This window comes from Chanodichthys erythropterus, chromosome 11 (genome assembly GCF_024489055.1).
Source record: "Chanodichthys erythropterus isolate Z2021 chromosome 11, ASM2448905v1, whole genome shotgun sequence".
In the NCBI taxonomy this organism is placed as follows: domain Eukaryota; kingdom Metazoa; phylum Chordata; class Actinopteri; order Cypriniformes; family Xenocyprididae; genus Chanodichthys; species Chanodichthys erythropterus.
Genome location: NC_090231.1, coordinates 13,698,112 through 13,718,932, shown reverse-complemented (window position 1 = coordinate 13,718,932; position 20,821 = coordinate 13,698,112). Strand labels below are relative to the sequence as shown.

General features: G+C 36.5%; 2 protein-coding genes and 1 long non-coding RNA gene across 4 annotated transcripts; 1 reads left to right on the top strand and 2 right to left on the bottom strand.

Moving 5' to 3' along the window:
* Positions 1-1,296: 1,296 nt before the first annotated feature.
* On the bottom strand, positions 1,297-2,894 carry pop7 (POP7 homolog, ribonuclease P/MRP subunit). The gene is made up of 2 exons (XM_067400464.1): positions 2,763-2,894; positions 1,297-2,135 (listed from the first exon to the last, which is right to left on the bottom strand). The coding sequence occupies exon 2, from the start codon at positions 2,113-2,115 to the stop codon at positions 1,669-1,671; it is 447 nt and encodes a 148-aa protein (XP_067256565.1). The 5' UTR covers positions 2,116-2,135; positions 2,763-2,894; the 3' UTR covers positions 1,297-1,668.
* On the top strand, positions 2,745-11,291 carry mettl3 (methyltransferase like 3). 2 transcript variants are annotated; one of them, XM_067400463.1, is made up of 12 exons: positions 2,745-2,807; positions 3,233-3,348; positions 3,716-3,903; positions 4,132-4,587; positions 4,670-4,845; positions 6,613-6,826; positions 8,005-8,192; positions 8,557-8,595; positions 8,705-8,813; positions 9,618-9,683; positions 10,469-10,581; positions 10,692-11,291. In XM_067400463.1, exons 2-12 carry the CDS (start codon positions 3,246-3,248, stop codon positions 10,801-10,803), a joined length of 1,764 nt encoding a protein of 587 aa, XP_067256564.1. In that variant the 5' UTR covers positions 2,745-2,807; positions 3,233-3,245; the 3' UTR covers positions 10,804-11,291. The 2 variants fall into 2 exon arrangements, with proteins under 2 accessions (XP_067256564.1, XP_067256563.1); XM_067400462.1 differs by lacking the exon at positions 2,745-2,807 and adding an exon at positions 2,995-3,128.
* A 147-nt stretch (positions 11,292-11,438) lies between these two features.
* Positions 11,439-18,211, bottom strand: LOC137030423 (uncharacterized). Its single transcript, XR_010896405.1, has 3 exons — positions 18,074-18,211; positions 13,300-13,395; positions 11,439-12,938 (listed from the first exon to the last, which is right to left on the bottom strand). It is a non-coding gene; the product is annotated as an uncharacterized lncRNA (long non-coding RNA).
* Between the last annotated feature and the right edge of the window lie 2,610 nt (positions 18,212-20,821).

Genomic DNA, 20,821 nt, shown 5'->3' with positions numbered 1-20,821 from the left:
ATCAGCCAACTGCTGTCAGGTATCCTTGTATTCAATTCAATTCACAATTATTTGTATAGCGCTTTTTGCAATCCATATAATTTCAAAGCAGCTTTATAGAATAATGCATGTTTCTGCGTTACAATTTAAAGTTATCTGCTATCAGAGGTGAATGTCAAAGTAATGTCCATCAGAAATGTACAGATCTAAGATAACACAAATTATGCACTTAGCCAATATCACGAATTAATTTAGGCATAAACAATGATCTCATTAAAGCAATTATTACAAGTTGTGATCATAATGATTATAATACATAGAAAATTGGTACATGTTGATTCAGAGTTGGCATCGTCTGAAGTGCTCGCAAGGTTTGGTGTCATCTCTTCACAGGTGTTGGGTCACCTGAAATCTTTGTAAGAGGCTGGATCCAAACTGGAGCTGGCGTACTCTTTAGGGCATGGGCATCCAGAGACAGAAAAACAAATGGAAAATAAGCTGCTATAGGTCAGTAGCAACACTTACTTATGGAAATGGAACTTAATAGATAACCAGTGAAGAGATGATACAGTTGGGGTTATATCATATTTTCTTGACATGGTAAGAACTGGTTTATTGAGGATGCAGAACAACAACCTAGTAATGCATTACAGTTATCCAGTCTAGAGGTCATGAATGCATGAACTTTTCTGCATCAGAAACAGATGACATGTTCCGTAACTTAGTGATGTTTCTGAGGTGGAAGAAGGCTTTTTTGTAATATTTGAAATGATTATTGAAAGACAAGTTGCTGTCTAATATACACCCAGGTCTTTGACTGTAAAAGATGAAGTAACAGTACATCCTTCTAGATGGAAATTGTATTTTTAAGATTCTGTGTACAGGTTACTGGTACAATAAATACCTGTCTTATCCGAATTTAATAGGAGAAAATTACTGTTTATCCAATATTTTATATCTTTACCAGTCCGTCAACTTGGATAATTTAGAGATTTCATGTGGCATTGATGAAATATATAGTGGAGTATCATCGGCATTACAGTGGAAACAGCATGTATATTGCAAATAGAAGAGGGCCTACTTGGATAATTCTGTTCAAATAAAATTGTAACGATCAGAGGTATGATATAAACGACCCCAATGCCTGTCCCTGAATACCAGTGTAATTTTGCAATCGATCTAAGAGTATGCACTAAGATTAAGTAAAACTAATACTGAGATGCAGCCTTGATCAGAAGCTTGAAATAAGTAATTTGTCATTTTAACAAGCGCAGTTTCTGTGCTATAATGAATCCTGACAAAAATTTTATAGAGATCTATTTATTTATTTTGCAGAAAGGAGCATTTGACTGCATCTTTGATACATTTAAGTGTTAATACAGAAAGAGGAAAAAAGACAGGAAGGTCCAATGATGTCTTTTTACTTGCCAGCACAAATGCTGCATGATTTTTAGTATATACATACACATACACACACAAAAAAAACCTACCGTTTCTGAAAATGGAAACATATGATATGGCACATTTTCTTTTTACTTCTTGGTACACCACAGCAATAAATTTCATAAGCAAACTCAATGCAAGGCTTGAGAGTTTTAGCTTTAGTCTGAACCAGACCAAAACTTGCACAACTTAACATGAATGTTTATGAAGTCTTTTAAGTTTTTTGTGTCGATACGGATACTGGCTCTACGGGTTGGGATAAAACACCTTGATGTGGATGGCCGAGTTATTACGGGTACGTGTGAGTGGCTCTCCAGCTTCATCTGGATCCTCGGGCTCCAGATCGTCGATGAGCTCTACGGTGGATGTGTTGGCCGCCAGCTGCAGCGCACCCTGGCTGGACGTCTGAAGCTGTAGGGCAATGTTAATGGCCCGGTTGATGGCCAGTCCCAGACCGTGGATGCAGATTTCCCTGTGAGCGTCCAGAAGTTTCTGACATCTCGCCAGCTGGGCCTTGAAGTCTGTTTTCATATTGACGTAGACGTCGTTCCGTCGTTTGGGCAGTTTGCGGGGCAGACGCTTGCGGAGGGTGTACTCCATCGGGTCCATCTCAAGAGTTGAGCCCTCAGGGGTGGGCAGCACCATCGGATTGTGGGGTACAGAAGCGGACACTGGGCTGTGTGGCTCTGCCATGTCAAATCACTGGAAAAGAGCTGAACAAACAGAACCAGACATCCGTTAATCAGCATTTAATGATGATTTCTACACAAGAGTGACACACAGCATACATATGACATTTGTGTGCAAACTGTTATTGCAGAAAGCAATCGAATTTATTCACACAATACTTATGCATTGCATATCTATAGAAGAAACTATTAGGATAAAATGCTATTTCGAATTCTGTTCTAAATAAGGCTCCGAATAATTCATGTTTTTCACTAAAACGAAACGAAACGAAACTAAAACTTGCGAGTAAGCGTTGTAGTATTTTGATTCACTAAAAAGAACCGATTCGTATGAATCATTCGTTCCGGAATCCACCGACACAACAGCGAAGAGCCGAATCAAATGAGTCGTTCGTTTGTGAATATCTATTCACTTGTCGCGCTATATTTTGAGCTGTATCGTTTAGGCACTGCTAAATTGAAGTGCATGATACACTGAGTTCCGTTCATATCCACAGGGGGAAAGAAATCACGTCCGAGAACAATTTATGGTGTTTTTTTAATGTAACGTTAACAGTTTTCGGTTCCCTAGAAATAGCCAATGCATTACCGCTTAATCGATATGCTACATAAATTTACATAGTCGTTTTGGTTTTTGATCGTGAAAAGTACCTTGTATTAGAAGAGCTTGTTTTTCGGCAGCACGCTAAATTGCTGGTAAATAAATTAATATGCGTTTTGGCAGGTCTGTCTTCTCTCCTCATGCACCGGAAGATCTCTCGCCTCTCACAGGAACTGATACTTAAAGCCGCTCCATTTGATTACATAATACAAACTGTCCTGTTCTTAGATGAAAATTATATATTTGTTTTTTATATCATTATATAAAAATGTATTTTATATAATTATAAATTAATAAAAATAAAATAATTATATGATATTTGTCTCCGTGTCAGTATGAAACGAAGTATTGCTAAAATGGGGAATATTGAGCTGTGAGTGTCTTTTATTTTGAAATTCAACCAGTTCATCGTCGTGGTGTGTATAACTAGTGTCATTCAGCGTTGGATTACTAGACGTAAACTAAACTTAATGAAATCTCTGTTTCATTTATACGGTCTTTTGATTCACGCTGTATCTAGTTTCATTTAAGCAATGTCGGACACATGGAGTCACATCCAGGCGCACAAAAAGCAGCTGGATTCCCTGCGAGAGAGGCTGCAGAGGAGAAGAAAAGACACAACTCAACTGGGCATTGGTGTGTTGAGTAACTTTACATGCTATGTTACTCTGCAAAAACTTCTAACTGTGTCTCAAGTAACGTTAGTATTTGATTAATTTGTTAATAAAATAACTACCCAGAAATGTAACGAGTTACCTTTGCATGCCACGCTGATACAGTCATCTTTATTTGCTTAATATTGAAAATTATATGTTGAATATTGAGAACACAAAGGATTCTGGAAGAAGCGAGGCTGAAAAAAATGAATTGCATCTTTGAATGTATGCCAAGAAAATGGCCAAGGACCAGGTTTCAACCATTATTTTTGCAATAGAGAATTATTTAGTATATGGTGCCACCTACTGTATATCATTTCCCAACAATTCGTTCTTGTTTTTAACAGAGGCTGGAGGTGTTGAGGGTGGATCTGTAAGGAGCGACAGCCCCGGACCGGCGCTCCAGAGTCCTCCACTAGTGGATGCTGAGCAACCTCCTGACCCAGAACTAGAGAAGAGACTGCTGGGATACCTGTCTGAACTGAGTCTCTCTCTGCCAATTGATTCCCTAGCAATCACCAACCAACTAAACACAGTAAGTGCCGTGAACATGCTTGTGTACACTACCAGTCAAAAATGTGGACACACCTATTACTATTCTCTATGTTTTAGAAAAATAGTAAAGTTGCCAAAACTGTGATGTATGTGGATGAGATACATACTGTAATTTGAGTCACACATTGTATTCAGAAACACTCATATCTGTTTTTGTGTTTTTCTACGATTTTCTTTTCTTTTTCCTGTTTCATCCTCATTTACTCAGTCTGAGTCTGCAGCTTCCCATGCCTGCATCCAAAGTCTCCTCCTCAAATTTTCTGCTCAAGAGCTAATTGAAGTTCGGCAGCCATCCATCGCTACCTCCTCGTCTTCTTCCTCCTCCACCCTCGTCACTTCTGTTGACCACACCAAACTATGGGCTATGATTGGCAGCGCAGCCCAGCCACAAAGAACTGCCATTAAAAGAAAAGGAGATGACATAATTCATCAAAAAAGAGCCCCAGGCTCCTCCCCTTTGCTTCAAGCTCCATCTTCCCCTCCCAAGAAATCCTCTGCCTCACTGGCTCCTGCCTCAAATTCGCAGCTAACTGGATCCTCTGGGGTTGGAGGGGGCGGGCCTGAAAAAAAAGGACGGAGCAATAAGGTGCAAGCATCTCACCTGGATATGGAGATTGAGAGTCTACTGAGCCAGCAGTCTACTAAGGAACAGCAAAGCAAAAAGGCATAATACTTAAGTAGCAAATCAGTCAAGCTTTGTCTGTTTACATGTATGGGAGTCTGATGTGTGCATGTTTGTGCATCAGGTGAGCCAGGAGATCCTAGAGCTGTTGAACACCAGTTCAGCGAAGGAACAGTCGATTGTGGAGAAGTTTCGCTCACGAGGCAGAGCTCAAGTACAGGAGTTCTGTGATCACGGGACTAAAGAAGAGTGTGTGCAGTCGGGGGACACACCACAGCCCTGCACCAAGTTGCACTTCAGGTCAGTTCACACTCACACACTATTAAATAGTAATAAATAACCAATGCGCGCACACATTCTATTGTTTCTCTGCATTTCTTCTCTTCTCTAGCTTGCTAGTTGTCTAATAAACCTGACATTTGTATATTAGTAATATTGTTGGCTCCTTGACAAGTTACTTTTGTTCCACACTTGTGTAAGTCACTTTGAATAACAGTGTCTGCTAAATGCATAAATGTAAGTAACAACCAGATACATTTTATATACATTTTAAGTATTATAATAGTTTTAATAAAGAAATAATAAGAAATATCTTATTTAATAAGAAATATGTTTTTTAGAAATAATAGTTTATCATAATAACCAAATGTATTTTTTTATTACTATTAAATATAATAATAGTATCTGAATTTAATATGTATTTTAGCCTTTTTACATTTGTTGATGAATGTGTAACTTTTCATTTGTTGACAGGGTTTCTTCGGGTCTTAAATGTTCTTAAAAAGTCTTAATTCGCCCTTACACAAATTAAGGCCTTAAAAAAGTCTCAAATCTGAGCAGAAAGTCATTCATAAATATTGCATGCTTTTGTGCAGTGTGATCATTTCCATATTCTGGTGGTTGGAAGTAGAGTGATTCAAGCTACTATATTTGTAAAATGAATTTAAAATGAACGTCTTTGGAAGTTGTATTTTTCAAAGTCTGAAGTGTCACTAATACAACTCTCAATGTGCTTCTTCCTAGACATTTACATTTAGAGAACATATTGACATATTGTGTTCCCCTCAATTTATTCAATTAAAATCTCTATACTTGGTCTAAAAAGGTCTTTAAAAAGTCTTAAAGGGTTAGTTCAACGTAAAATGAAAATTAAGACACCATTTACTCCAAGTGTTGTTCTAATGCACTATGCTGCTCTTTCTTTTTCTACCTCAAAAGGAGAATTAAAAAAAAAAAATGTCCCACTCGCGCTTGTCCATATACAGTAATATCAGTGAATAGCGACCAGCATCAAGCTTAAAAAAAATGCAAAAGTATGACAGAATGATCTTGTGCATCATTTTTTGTGTAAAAGTGTTCTGGGGTATAGGATAGGGTCCGGTAAAAAACAAACCAAAATCCTGGCCGTTGGTCTTCTGTGCACAGCTACGTTACGTGCACATTCATGAAACTCTATTAGCACAGCAGTTCACTCCATCTCGCACAGAAAAAATCCAGAAGTTCTGAGAAATCAAGATAAAAATAAACCATAACATGAAATACAATCATCTACTTTCTTCTCCTGAGGTGAATATATCTGTTGTTTTTGTCACAAAAAGAAGTTATCGCATTCATATCTGCCAACTGTCATTCAGACTTTCATCAGACAACCGGAGTTCTGGTCCGGCGGATATATTCAAGTCAGTGAAGAAAGTATACAGATGCTTTTTTGGGATTTCTGTGAGTTGTATTTCTTGTCACGTTTTTATTCATTTTGATTTCTCACAACTTGTGTGCTTTTTCTGGATGAGACGGCTTGAACTGCGGCACTAATACAGTCTTGTGAAAGTGTAGCCATGCACAGAAGACCAATGGCCAAGGTCAGGATTTTCATCATTCTTAAATAGTACATTAAATTTTGGTTTGTTTTTCACCAAACCCTATTGTATATGGTCGCTATTTACTGGTCACTACTCATTGCAATTATATGGACGAGTGCGAACAGGACGGGGTTTCTTTTTGTTGTTTTTTTGTTTGTTTTAAACCCCTTTAAATTTACCTTCACTCATTATAATGTGACTTTCCTAGGCGAATCATCAACAAACACACAGACGAAAGCCTGGGCGACTGCTCCTTTCTGAATACTTGTTTCCATATGGACACTTGTAAATATGTGCACTATGAGATTGACAGTCCTCCTGAGGCAGAGGGTGACACCTTGGGGCCACAGGCAGGGGCTGCAGAGCTTGGACTGCACTCCACTGTGGGAGACAGCAACGTTGGCAAGTTGTTTCCTTCACAGGTACAGTATTGTACAAATTGGCCTGTTCCACAGCTTCTTTCAAGCTATAATAAAATTGATTTGAAAGTGAAAATCACCAAAATCAGTATAATACAGAATTAGGCTTAGTCTCTTGATATGTTTCTAATCTGTAATTGATTTCAGATCTTCTTCTATTGCACATTTCCTGTTCTCATATTTATCCACAAATTCAAAAAATAATTTTCATGTTGATTTAAACCGTTAAAACAGCATTTTTATTTTAAGACATACACTACTTTTCAAAGGTTTGTGGTCAGTAAGATTTTTTTTATGTTTTTTAAAATTCAGTAAAGACAAAAATATTGTAAAATATTATTACAATTTTAAAGAACTGTTTTATATTTATATATTTTTAAAAATGTAATTTATTTCTTTGTCAAAGCTGAATTTTCAGAATCATTACTCCAGTCTTCAGTGTCACATGATCCTTCAGAAATCATTCTAATATGATGATTTGCTGCTCAAGAAACATTTCTGATTATTATCAATATAAAAAAAAAAAAAAGCTGCTCAATATTTTTTGTGAAAACAGTGATGCATTTCTTCAGGATTCTTTGATGAATAGAAAATTAAAAAGAACAGCATTTATTTGAAACAAATCTTTACTCCCATTTTTGATAAAATGTAATAGATCCTTGCTAAATAAAAATATTAATTTCTTTAAAAAAAATCTTACTGACCAGAACTTTTGAATAGTAGTTCACTAGCGTAGTTCACTACTCTTTAAAGGTTTGGGGTCTATTTAACTCAAATACTGAAAAAATGGTTTACCCTGTTAAAACAGTTTACACAAAAAAATATTAAGCAGCACAGCTGTTTTTTTTAACCTTGATTATAATAAGAAATGTTTCTCGAGCAGCAAATCAGCATATTATAATGATTTCTGAAGGATCATGTGACACTGAAGACTGGAGTTATGATGCTGAAAATTCAGCTTTGCATCACAGGAATAAATTACATTTTAAAATGGTTTCAACTAGAAAAGTTATTTTAAATTTTAATAATATTTCACAATATTACTGAATTTTTTATTAAATAAATGCAGTCTTGGTGAGCAGACGATACTTCTTTCAAAAGCATTAAAAAAACCATCTCACCGATCTCAAATATTTGAATGATAGTGTATAACAGATATATGCCCTCTGACCCCATCTCAGTGGATTTGCTGTGACATCCGTTATCTGGATGTGTCCATCCTGGGGAAGTTTGCTGTGGTGATGGCTGACCCACCGTGGGACATTCACATGGAGCTTCCATATGGAACGCTAACAGACGACGAGATGAGGAAACTCAACATTCCTATTCTTCAGGATGACGGTTTCCTCTTCCTCTGGGTGACAGGAAGGTAGGGGCTCTGGGGGATCATTGCACACAAAGCTTCTTGAGACCCTTTTATCCCAGTGCAATTAAATCATTTTGCATCACTTTTACTTCATAGATGAATGTAAACCTAAATACAAAATGAAACGTTTCTAATGAAATTAGTGATCATAGCATAGATGGATCTGATATATCAAAGTTGCATATTCAACAACTTTTAACTCTGCACACTTGATTAAACCTGTCTAAATATATTTTCCATTATCATATGCATGCCATAAGAAGAGTTATGCATGAATAAATGATCTGAACAGTTTGAAAGGAGGTGATGTAATGCTTGGCAATGATCCAAATGCAGGTCAACAGTAGTTTATCTTCTGTCTTCACAGAGCTATGGAGCTGGGCAGAGAGTGTCTGAGCTTATGGGGGTAGGTGATTTTACACGTGAAAAAATGTAGTGATGGTGATCTCTTTAAATGTAACTAAATCAGTAAACAAATCTTTTAATCTGTTTTTTTTTTTCTGTGACTTAATCAGCTATGAGCGTGTAGATGAGATTATCTGGGTGAAGACTAACCAGCTTCAGAGAATCATTCGTACTGGAAGGACTGGACATTGGCTTAATCACGGCAAAGAGCATTGCTTGGTATGTGTGAGAATATACACTACAGTTCAAAAGTTTGAGGTAATATTTTTAAATATTGTTACAATTTAAAATAACATTTTTAATAATTTAATATATTTTAAAATTATATTTATTCCTGTGATGGTAAAGCTTCAAAGTTCATCTTCAAAGTTTTCAACATCATTACTCCAGTCTTCAGTGTCACATGATCTTGCAGAAATCATTAGAATATACTGATTTGCTACTTCGGAATCATTTCTGATTATTATCAATACTGAAAACAGTTGTGATGTGTTTTTGTAGCAGTGTTAGAGTCGTTGGCGCTTTTGATCAATTTGATGGATCTTTGAAAATAAAAATTACTAAAAGAAATCTTACTGACCCCAAATTTTTGAAAGGGTAGTGCATAAGAATAAAATGATTTATTTTTATTTAAGTGTGGTCAATCTGACAGCTTCAGATATAATTACAGTGCTTTTTGGAATAACTCAAAACTTAGAGAGTCCTTAAAGGGACATGGTGATGGAGATGGAAAAATTATGAAATGGGAGGAAAAAATTTTCTCTCACAAAAATGTTGTTTCCTGAGAAACTTTGCGCTTGCTTGCAAAATTTTTGCATTCACTTGCAACTCACAACTCAAAAGATTTTTCCACCCATCTCATATTTTTTTCCATTGACGTGTCCCTTTAGGGGCTCCATACAAAACAGAATTTCATAACCATTATCACAGTAAAAGAATCCTGATCTCCCTGTCGTGATCATAATGACAAGTTGGATATACATAACCTTTACATATATTCTCTCTCTCTCTCTGTTTGTTCAGGTGGGAGTAAAAGGAAATCCACAAGGTTTTAACAGAGGTCTTGATTGTGATGTTATAGTGGCTGAGGTAATGACTGATAATGCAGTTATGAATTTAAAGTGTCCCTTTTATGCTATTTTAAAGGTTCCTAATTTTGTTTTGGAGGTCTCCAACAATTTACATGCATCCAAGGACAAAAACACTTTAACTTTCTCATAATATACATTGCACATCACCTTATTCCTCAAAGAGTCTAAAAACAGTTAGTTTGAAAATTCAGTCACTCTAAATCCCTCCTTTCTAAGAGCCTTATATGCTCTGATTGGTCAGACGGCCCAGTCTGTTGTGATTGGTTGACCGCTTATAGTGAATGTCAGAAACAAAACGGCCATTACCATATCTGAATTTAAGCTCCAGATCTTCCTCAGCTTGATACAGTTACGAACAGTTACAAACAGTAACAATGGTGTCAGTTTTTACGTATCAATTCCAGTGCTAGTCCTCATCTTTTTCAAGTGCATCAAAAAGTGAATTTGCTTTGGCAGCGCTGAAAACAGAGTCTTCTCGTTCACAACTACAGTGTTTGAGGGTCAAAGTAGACATTGTTCACGGACAGCCAATAAAGACCATGGGCTGGTATTATGCAAATTTGTTACAGTTATGTTGGTATGCAACAGGAAGTGAGAAGGGAATTGCTGATGACTCATTTCAGCAGTTCAAAATGGTTTCTTTCTTTTAGGAGACAATAACTTTGTCATAAAGCTATATTATTACACTGTATACAAGGTAATAATCAAAAAAGCATAATAGGGGTGCTTTAAAGTCAGTGATGATCAGTACACTAAATTATCTGTCATCTGTCTACGCAAAAGGTCCGCTCCACTAGTCATAAACCAGATGAGATCTACGGAATGATTGAGCGTTTGTCACCAGGCACACGAAAGATTGAATTGTTTGGTAGACCACACAATGTGCAGCCTAACTGGTGAGTCAGACATTTGGGAGTTTACTTGATTTCCAAATCACTTACAAGTATATTACAGCAATCAGATGTGCTGTTGTCTTCCTTATTAACTCACTTGTTTTGTTTTTCAGGATAACTCTTGGTAATCAGCTGGATGGTATTCACCTTTTAGACCCTGAGGTAGTGGCACGTTTTAAGAAGCGCTACCCTGACGGAGTCATTTCCAAACCTAAAAACATGTGAGGACTGGGCTAGTGAAAGAATGTACAGCTGCTGGATGAACTCTGCCACAAGATTCAAGACTGAAAGATAGTTTCAAACGATGGCTACAGGAACAGACTTTTGTACCACTTTGCTTTTTTCAATAAAAATGCTGAACCACATTTTTAGTTTCCATACAGACTGATTATGAATTTCACAGATAATCATTTAAAGTGGGCATGAAACGGACATTGTCATTAGTTTTTCTTCCCTATATGTGATGTATTTCCAAGTAAAATGCCTTCTCGAACAACAACAACAAAAAAAATTAGAGAGGGACTTGATTGGGGAGTTGATATGGATGATTTGTGATTGGTCAGTCTCATGTGAGTGACAGGTTGTCCCACTGTCACACCAGTAAACGCGTCATCAGAGAAGAGATGTTGCGAGGAGGGGAAGTTTGATTAACGATTATGAATTAAAGATTAATAAAAAAAGGATTTGCATGGATAAATGATTTATAATAAATACAGCAATATTCAATAAAAATATCCAATTTTGATTTTTTTGGTGACTTTAAATACAACTTTTCTGTTAGAATAACATAAAAAGACTTGTTTCTTTTTGACAAAGTTTTATTGTTTTACAATCATCAATGAAAGCAAAAGTACATGTGCTATATTATTTAGTTTGCTGTCTTTTTCATTATTATTATTTAGAAAATTGATTTACACATTGTTTCATATAAAACATACAAAAATATCTCTTTCAGATTAATTGTGACTTCAGAGGTGTAACAGTGTAACTGTTCTTTTTCTGGGTCAGGGTGTAAAAATACATATTTAATATCTAAAAAAAAAAAACAAATGTTAATACATGTGCACACGACAAAGTGAAGATGGCCTGACGCACATCGTTAGCATCTAAAACCTGTTTTCCAAACATGGTTAAACAGAAGCAATGAGTGGATCATGACATATCTTCACCATTCACTTGACTGGTTTTATACATACAATAGGAAGAAAACCTTTTAAAGATTTAGAAACTGGAAAACCTTCATAATAATACATTAGTTTGATGTTACATAGAGTTCATGAAACAAACAGTGCTTTAAAAAAAAATGTTTATGACTGGGCATATTTCAAAAAGCCCTGAAATCTATACATAATGAAAATGAACAGTTAGAGCAGAGCACACTGTTAATGGACACAGCATGTAGGGTAGAGAAAATGGCACTTACATAGAAAGCAAAATAACCTTTAGAAACCTTCCCGTTTATGTGAAAGAAAAAAACATTTTGATGCTTTTACAGTACACTGAATTTATTATCAGTGAGGCAAAGCGTGGTTGAATTTGACAGGCAAAATAATAGGTGGACTGCTGAACAAATTAATTTCTGGCTCAAAACACAATTGCCTTAAAGGGATAGTTCACCCTCAATTGTGTGGTTACCAAAATTCCTCAAAAAATCTCCATTTTAGTTCAACAGAAGAAAGAAACTTATGATTTAAAACAACATAAGGGTGACATAAATGATGGCAGAATTTTTTATTTTTGGGTGAACTGTCCCTTTAAGATTATCACAGACTCCTCAGATAAAACCAACCAGAAGCATCCAGTTCAGATAGTATAGATGCATATAGCAGAGACTGTGGAGGGCAGATGCTACAGGCTAGAAAAAAAGCACTTGTTGGTGATCATGTAAACGTCGCTCCTAAGATTGTATTCCACAATTTCCCCTTTTACCAAATTACACTCAGCTGTACCGTTAATGTTAGAGAACTTCAAACTCGTATCTTGACATTGTTACAATGCATACAGCTGACATTCATGAGTGTTCACGGGCATGCAAGGAGAGGCAAATTTCCATGCTGCTTGTTCCTCCTAATGGCTCATCCTCCAGTTTCCCTCAAAAGCTCTCCAATGAGGGATTTAACCTGGATTAGGGCTGTAAATCTGACGCTTACTTTCAAGGATACTCCAGGACCCACTTGCAGAACAAAGTTAGTATGTGGCGTCCACTGCATTGATGTTGCTATCCATCTGGTGTCGAAGTGAGAGCCGAGCCTTGTGGGAAAAATAGGCCTGCGGGCAACTCGGACTGCTGCCGCTGTCCCCTTCACTGCCCCAGGAGGTGGTGGAGGACAACCGAGGTTTCAGCTCTTCACTTGCTACAACTGAAGACACAAGTAGAAATGAAAATAAGTTAGAAAAAATATGTACTTTTATTCTTTACATTGTGCATGACACCTACCTAACTTTTTCTGCAGCAGTTTATTTCTTCTACAAATGAAGCAACATCGCCATCTACAGGGCATTCAAGGTACTATATCTTGGTTTACCCAAACTTGTCAACAAGACTACTTCACGATTAGCAGGAATTTGTGAATGCCGGGTGTTACATAAATGAGATGAGGAAAATGGCTGCAACCGAAACCAAAATAGGCGTTTACTATTTCATTTGACTTATTTATCTGTTATATTGAAGAGACATTTTCGAAGGACACTGTTTACCAATGAACACATTCAATAGCTTACCCGTTTCAGGAGGGCACTGTCTTTTGCACCTCTCCTTGCAGCGTCTGTAGAAGGGAAAGCACTGCAGCATTTTTACACCCATATCAGCAGGGGGCGCTAAAAGACAAGAAAAACACCTGTTAGACAAGCTGACTCCTGCCAGCACACTTTATTCTATCATAACAACTCAAAAAACATTTCTAAACCAATGTGTCGATTGCCATTTGCTCTTCTGTTGCTGTTCATTAAGGTAAAACAGCTGCTGTTTGTTGTGTTTATTAGTTTATCTAAAACTTGACAGTGACCGTGGGTTTTATGCATAATCTTATTACAGCCGTGTGTGCATGCAGACTTCTACTTTGCAGTCTAATCCCATATAGCGACGTCAGTGGGTAGACTGAATGGAGACATCCGATGTAATAAATCCTTGATTGGGTATTACGCGCTGGGTCAAGTGCCCTGATGGAGACGGCTAGTTTTGTGATTTGTGCAGTCCGCCTGGCAGTTTGTAAATCACTTTTGACTGCTGCTAAGCGTTTTATATTCATAATAATTCGTTTATAAACTCGTCTTTGAAGTGATTTATACTCTCAGTTGTTGAATATGAGTCACAGAGGGTTTACTAGTTCTATGACTCAGTCAGTTTTCATCAGAAACCTAGCCAAAGACAAAAACAAACACGTCTCAAGAGCTATGTGACCAAGTGGCGAATGCTTCTCTTATCAGCTTTTGCTGGCCTTTGGTTTGTAGTACACAGGGTTAATGGTTAATTTTTAATGACTTGGCTTTTACACTTCTGATATATGCTCTATGAATCAATCCAGTCCAGAAACCACCAACATAACAAAGAACCTTAGTGGATGACCCGCACACTTTATTCTTGGGTGCAAGTTTGCACAACAAAAAAATACTGAATGGGATGTGGGATCATAAACTACCAAAGAGCTTGTGTAATAAGTCACGGGATCATAGCTGTTAAGTATGCAATGCAAGGAAGAAATACGTTTCCATCCAGGTGAATGTCTCACACAAACGCACACAATGTAGAACAACTAGTAGAACAACTGTCACAAAACCATGTCGCCACATGCCACAGAAATATGGACTTTTACTGTCGTACACAACACTCTGTTCCCATCCAACCCTCATTCATTTCTGTGGTGAACTCTCATAAATCTGTCATGCTTTTGTTCAGATTACCCAAATCGCCTGAGTCTATGCCTGAGGACAAAATGTGCAAAATTCAGAGTATTAATTTTTAAAAGCTAAAAACACTTGGCTATTACTAATGTCTTAGTACATAATGACTCATCTTGACAAAAAAAAAAAAAAAATGTCTTTTGGAAATGAATGATGTTGAGAATCTAAGTGTTGGATTAGCTTATTATATTGTGGAATAATTAATACAACATCTGTTCTGATTTGCCTGTTCTGATTCAGTCATTAGCATTTGATTTGTTGTTTGATTTGAGCCTTACATTCATTTTTTGCAGTTTCATATCTTCAGATCTTGATTATTTAAATAAGAAAGAATAGTTTGGTTTCGCTCAGTTTGTGTTTTTTTTTTTTTATTTCACATTGCAAAATGAATTATTTTCATTATAGGCATAAAGACTGCCAATGAAATGATTTGTGTATGGCAAATTATGTTGAAATATCATCTTCATAGTATTCAATGCACTGCCTCAGATGGTTTGCATCATTCCTTGCACCACAAGAACCTCTGAGCTTTTGGAGAACATTGTGTCCAAAATATTTTGATGCTGAAAAGCTAAGGTGAACGTTGTTTCTATTAAATTTCCTTTGGTTCTAGTAAATGCGCACATACGTACACACACTTTTCCATCACTTCTTGTGCCAATCATATGATATGCATTTATCCGTAACCATCCCCCTCCTTTCTTTTCTCCTCTCAGTCCTTTTCATAACTCATGCAAAACATATAATTCACATGGGAGGGCCGTTTGTTCATTTTCTGGCAAAATGCATAAGAGATAAGGCCCAGAAAATTTGGGGGGAAAGGAGTTATAAGAACAGAGAAAATTCTTCAGCTTCTTCCCTATTGGTTTTATTTTTGCCTGGAGACCCAGAAATGACGTTAGAAGCGTACATTTCCAAGTTGTTTGCTATACACACACAGAGAACATCCTTATAGGGTGCTTAATCTAGACTTGTGACCTAACATGATGGCCCTCTCCATGTCATTTACCAAACACTGTGAGCTATGTGTTTGTTTATCTTTATGCCTGTGTTTTGTCTCTTATAGGTTACGTACACTCTGAGGACTGCTGCTTAAAAAGGTTAGATAATCTCTAGTTACAACACTTTATTCCACTTTACCTCCATCCCAGACCCTTTTCTGAGAATGAGACCCTGCCTGTGCACACATTCAATTACACACCCTTAGAAACAATCCAAGACTGTCAGTCTCGTCTCTCATTGATTTAGACCAATCACTTTTTCTTGGAATTGCAGAGTATTCTTGGAATTGCATAGAATTCCAGAGGTTTATTTGAATGCCTTTTCAATCATTACAACCATATGGGACTGTCCCAATCACAGGGCGGGGGCCAGTGCAAGGTAGTGGAAGCGGTGCCCCCTTCAGACCGATTGTGTTCCAAGGGAACACAATCACACTCCTCAGTCCATTCACAATCACATTCTGTTCGCTGCAGGGCCCCCTAAAGTGCGGCCCTGCAACCACATATTTGCACACACTTTATTTCAATGGTCCACTTTAGAAATCTACTAACTATAAGTAACTTTGCAGCTATGTCAACTAACTCTCCTTAGAGTTTAAAAGTAGCCTAACAGTAATCTATTAGACTGTTAGATTAGGGTTCAAGGTTTGGGTTAGTAGAATAAGTTGACATGTAGTTGCAAAGTTACTTACAGTAAGTAGAATGTCTTTTGGGGGCGCATCAAAATAAAGTGCAAGCAGGTATTAAGCAGACAGTCTTAATTCTGAGTTAGTTGACATGTTAAGTTACTTATAGTTAGTAGAATGTCTAAAGTGGACTATTAAAATTATTGTTTTTTCTCAACAAGCTTTTGTATTCGTTAAAGTCTTTCATGTGCTTAAAGGAGAAAAGGATAACAAGTGAATTCACGCTTTTTTAAAAAAAAAAATCCTGTCACAGGTTTACACATTAATACTGCGATTTTGGGTGTAATTTCACAAGTTTAAAAGTGTAAGCTTTAAGTGAATACATTAGGTAATATCTATTTTGAGTATATTTGTGTCAGTATCTGAATGTATTACTTAAATGGTGTAGCCTATATAAAGAATACAATCATTACACTCTAAAAAATAAATTTTTTATTGGTATATGTGGTTACATGAAGAACATTACATGAAGAACATCTAACAGTCATGGAATCTTTCCACTGCAAAAACAAACAAACAAAAATGTTCTTCACACTATAAGAAAAAAAATGTTATTTTAGGAACTGGTCACTGAATGTTTTGGGGGGAACCAAACTTTTTATTTATTTATTTGTTTTGGCATTGCTAGAAAAAAAGAGAGAGAAAAACCCTCTGGAACATTTATTTTTAGGAGTATTAAATAAATAGAAAACGTGCAAAGGCTATGATTTAGGTCGCCCCCACCCCCGCGTGCCCGCCTGCCTGCTCGCGCACACGCGCTTTCCCATTGAGACTTGCTTTGTGTGTATGTGCAGTACGTGACGCTCGGGGACGCGGTGGTCCACTCTCTCGACAGGGAAGGGGGGTCGCTGGACTGTGTACAGGCAAAAGCGTATCAATTATTAATTATGAAAGGATGTTTACAAAATCTCTAGTGATTTCCATATGCAGGCATTAAGGTTGTCCGTGGTCCAGACGCATCATTCGCAGAAAAGTACGTTACATAAAATCTCAGTGCAAGAGATCAGCCAGAGTTCAGAAGAAAAGTAAATCTCTTTAAGCGAAAAGTAAGATAGGCCTACCTGAGCAGCTGAGCTTAACAACACCTTCTTTGCTTTTAAGTAGCGTGCCAAGTGATGAATAAAAGTCTAACGAGCAAATATAATGCTGTTTGGAGATGATAAAGAGTAGCCTACGTGAAATGATTTATTGGGTTAATAATGCATTTAAATCTCAAGTAACTCAACCCATCATATTCTCACAGTGACGATACAACACGATATAATGTTTATTATTATTATTATTTATTTATTTAATGTAAGCCACTGTTAAAAAAAAACTGTGGTATCCAAATATTCACCATAAAGAAAAATGTTGAAAACGTTTAAAGCATTGTTATTTTGGTGCCCGTAAGTCGTAAAACATATTATAAAATATAAGGTCACGTGACGAATGAGGCTGGGCCTATTAATCAAAATTAGACTTTATACGCAATAATAAACATGGGCAATGCAGTTACCTACACAAAGACCAAACAAAGCTACATACAGTATCTAAACAACATAACAGCTCTCTGTAGATAAATAATTATATTTTAAAAAATGAGCAGCTTTCATTGTAAAAAGCTACAAAGTGACTCATATTTCGTACTAAACATATATATATATATATATATATATATATATATATATATATATATATATATATATATATATATATATATATATATATATATATTTAAATGTTACTGTAAAAGTGTGTTGCAACATTCTTGTAGCAAGTTTTACGATACATTGTGAGACACTCCCACTTTGACACACCTCCAGTGTGTTTTAAACAGGCTATACGACTGCGAATTTGTACGTGCTAATTCATAATAAAATTATATTAATAAAAAAAATAAGGTATAGGCTAATCAAATGGACTCACCGGTTGTTCTCGTGGTTCTCGCACGTACTTTGGCACTGTCACGCAGAAAATCCTTCAAATTGCAAGTGATTTGCGATAGTTGAAATGGTCTCCAACTCACTGACAGTTCACTGACGATGACAGAACCCGTTCAGCTATGACAACATGGAAAGCTTCAGGTTTGAACACACGTTCAGTTCAGCTTTAAATAGCTTATCTGAGCAGCAGCCCTGCCTCCTCTTTCTCACCCTCCTCCTCCTCCTCCTCCTCTTTTAGCTTGCTAGTGTGTGCTGGCAGGTCTCCAGTAAAGCATAGGGAAACATTCTCACTATTCAGGTCTGATTCATTATACTATTTAGATTTTTCACGTGTAAGGACTTGAGTTTCTCTCCCTAGAAATAAGTTTGACTCTTGGCTTTGAGTGTCTCTGGTAAATTGCAAATGCTAAATCTTGTTTATTGTACCAACACAATAACATGCATGATTAATTTAATTAGTGAAGGAATACATGGAAAGCCCTTAATGATAGATAGCAATAGATGGGATTATAGTTCTTTTGAAAATCATTTGTGTGCTGTAGAATTAGTGACACTTCACACATTCTTACTAGAAATCATTGAGAGAATATTCACCTCCCTTTGTTTGTTTTTTTTCTCATATACTGTACTTAAAATTTTGTAATGCACAATCTGTCCACACAGCCATGATGTTTTAGTGTTTTGGATTTATCATCATTGTTAAAGTGTTTAGAGATTTTTATACAGCATAATCAAAGTTTTATATTGTGTTTAAGATGCATCATAACTCTTGGTCATTTTAGGGTTTTCTTTTAATATACACTTTTAAGCATCAGGTCAGTCTCCACAAGTCACCATAACATAAGTCCCCATAAATTGAGACAACCAGTATCAATGAACACTCCGAGCCTGAATTTGAATTGCATGGAAACTTCTCAGGAGTAAAAAAGCTCATCTTTACACTTTCAAGAAACATGTATACCAGCAACACCAGCATATTGCCAGGAAATGTGTATTTATACCCTTATTCGTTTTGACAGTCTGTTTTGCTGTGTTCACCAGTGGAAATTTACAGAGGCGAATTCCAAAGGAGAAACAGATTAGAATTCTGAACAGCAAGTCTGCTGCACAATCTGGGTTGAAGGCCAAGGCCCCCCATTGCTGGCAAATTAGTATTGTGTGACTTACCAATAGCATTAATCTGTTTGCCACTGATCAGAGAGCAGTCTGAAGTTTGTCCTAGCTCTGAAGGTGTCCTTTTGGAGACTGATTCGGGAATTGTGTTAAACCATGAGATTTTCTTTGAATTCTCATTGTATAACGTCCAAATGGGACAACAGAAAATTGTTTTATGAGTTGCGGTGGGATTTTTTTTTCTAGTTCATTAGCTGAGGTCCGATTTGCACTCTGAACTCAATCCCCTTTATGTAGAACACTAGACTTCTGCACTCCAAAAAACCAAGCAATTAAAATTCTCATTGTTTTTGATTTGGTCCAAAAAATGTTCTCTCTGAATGAAGCCAATTTTGTGTTCCATGTTTCATTTTTATCTCTCTCTTTGTCTCTCTCTCTCTCCTTGTCTCACCTGTTTCTCCTGTTTAACTCCTCCCTGCTTTTTTTCTACTTCTAAAGTGGGTGAAGAAGAATTTTGCTTATCTGAACTGGAGCACTTACAATGAGTGACACATATAAGCAAACAGTGAATTGTACGCCAGTGTCTGAAAGATTTGGATAATCAGAATCAATCCTCATTAGTTTTCTTTTTAAGCTTTTATACAATAAAGTACCCAGATCCAAATTAAAACTGTTCTCAGACCTGCATTGAAGGTTTCAACAAACTGAGAACTTGTATAATAAACTTTAACTGCCAATTACTGACTCTCTTCTTCCTCACTTTTAAAACAAAACATATTTTTAGAACTGTTAAAATTGTTTCAATTTAAAAAGTATAAGGAGTCAAGCACCTGCACACCTACCAAAATGCTTGGCTTATGCACCCTAAACCCTCTACCAAACCTTGCTCCCCCAAGTACAGAAAAGAAGTTTGAAATGGGATCAGGGGATCTGATACCTCAAGTGAATCTTTGGCTCTCGGGCTGTTTGGTGAAATGGTGTTGTTGAGGTCAGATATCACAGGCTATGAATAGCAACTCTGCAAACTATCACAGAGGTGAAGATGACACAATTAAGGTCACAATTACAGACAGCAGTTCATTATATCAAAGATACATCCTGTTTATGTAAATGAATTATGGATTACAGCTGTTAACATATTTGTTCCTTATGGTTCGTTTACATGACAACAATGTACTAGAAAATGGAAAAGTTTTTCCTTTGCGTTTTTCACGTACAGACAACAACGTTCCCAGTTCACATGGACCCGCCAAAAAGATTAAAAATGCTGTATTATTCTGGCCAGGCCAATAGTTGTTTTTTTTTGTTTTTTTTTTACTTTGTAAAGAAACTTTACGCTCCTAGACTAAACACGTAATACATATGCGTGTATGTGTGAAATTCACGTTTTTGTAGTTTACACAGAGACAATAATGTTATCGTTTTCAAAAACTTGCACTTCGAAACCCATTTTCAAAAGTTTGCATTTTCAGGCCCCCAAAATGTCGTTGTTGTGTAAATGAATGGACAAAATGCATAAGAAGATGTGAAAAAAAAAAAATGTTTTGTTATTTGCTGACAGCATAAGCACACAAGTATTTTCTATAATTCATGTATATTACAGTAAATAATTAAAATT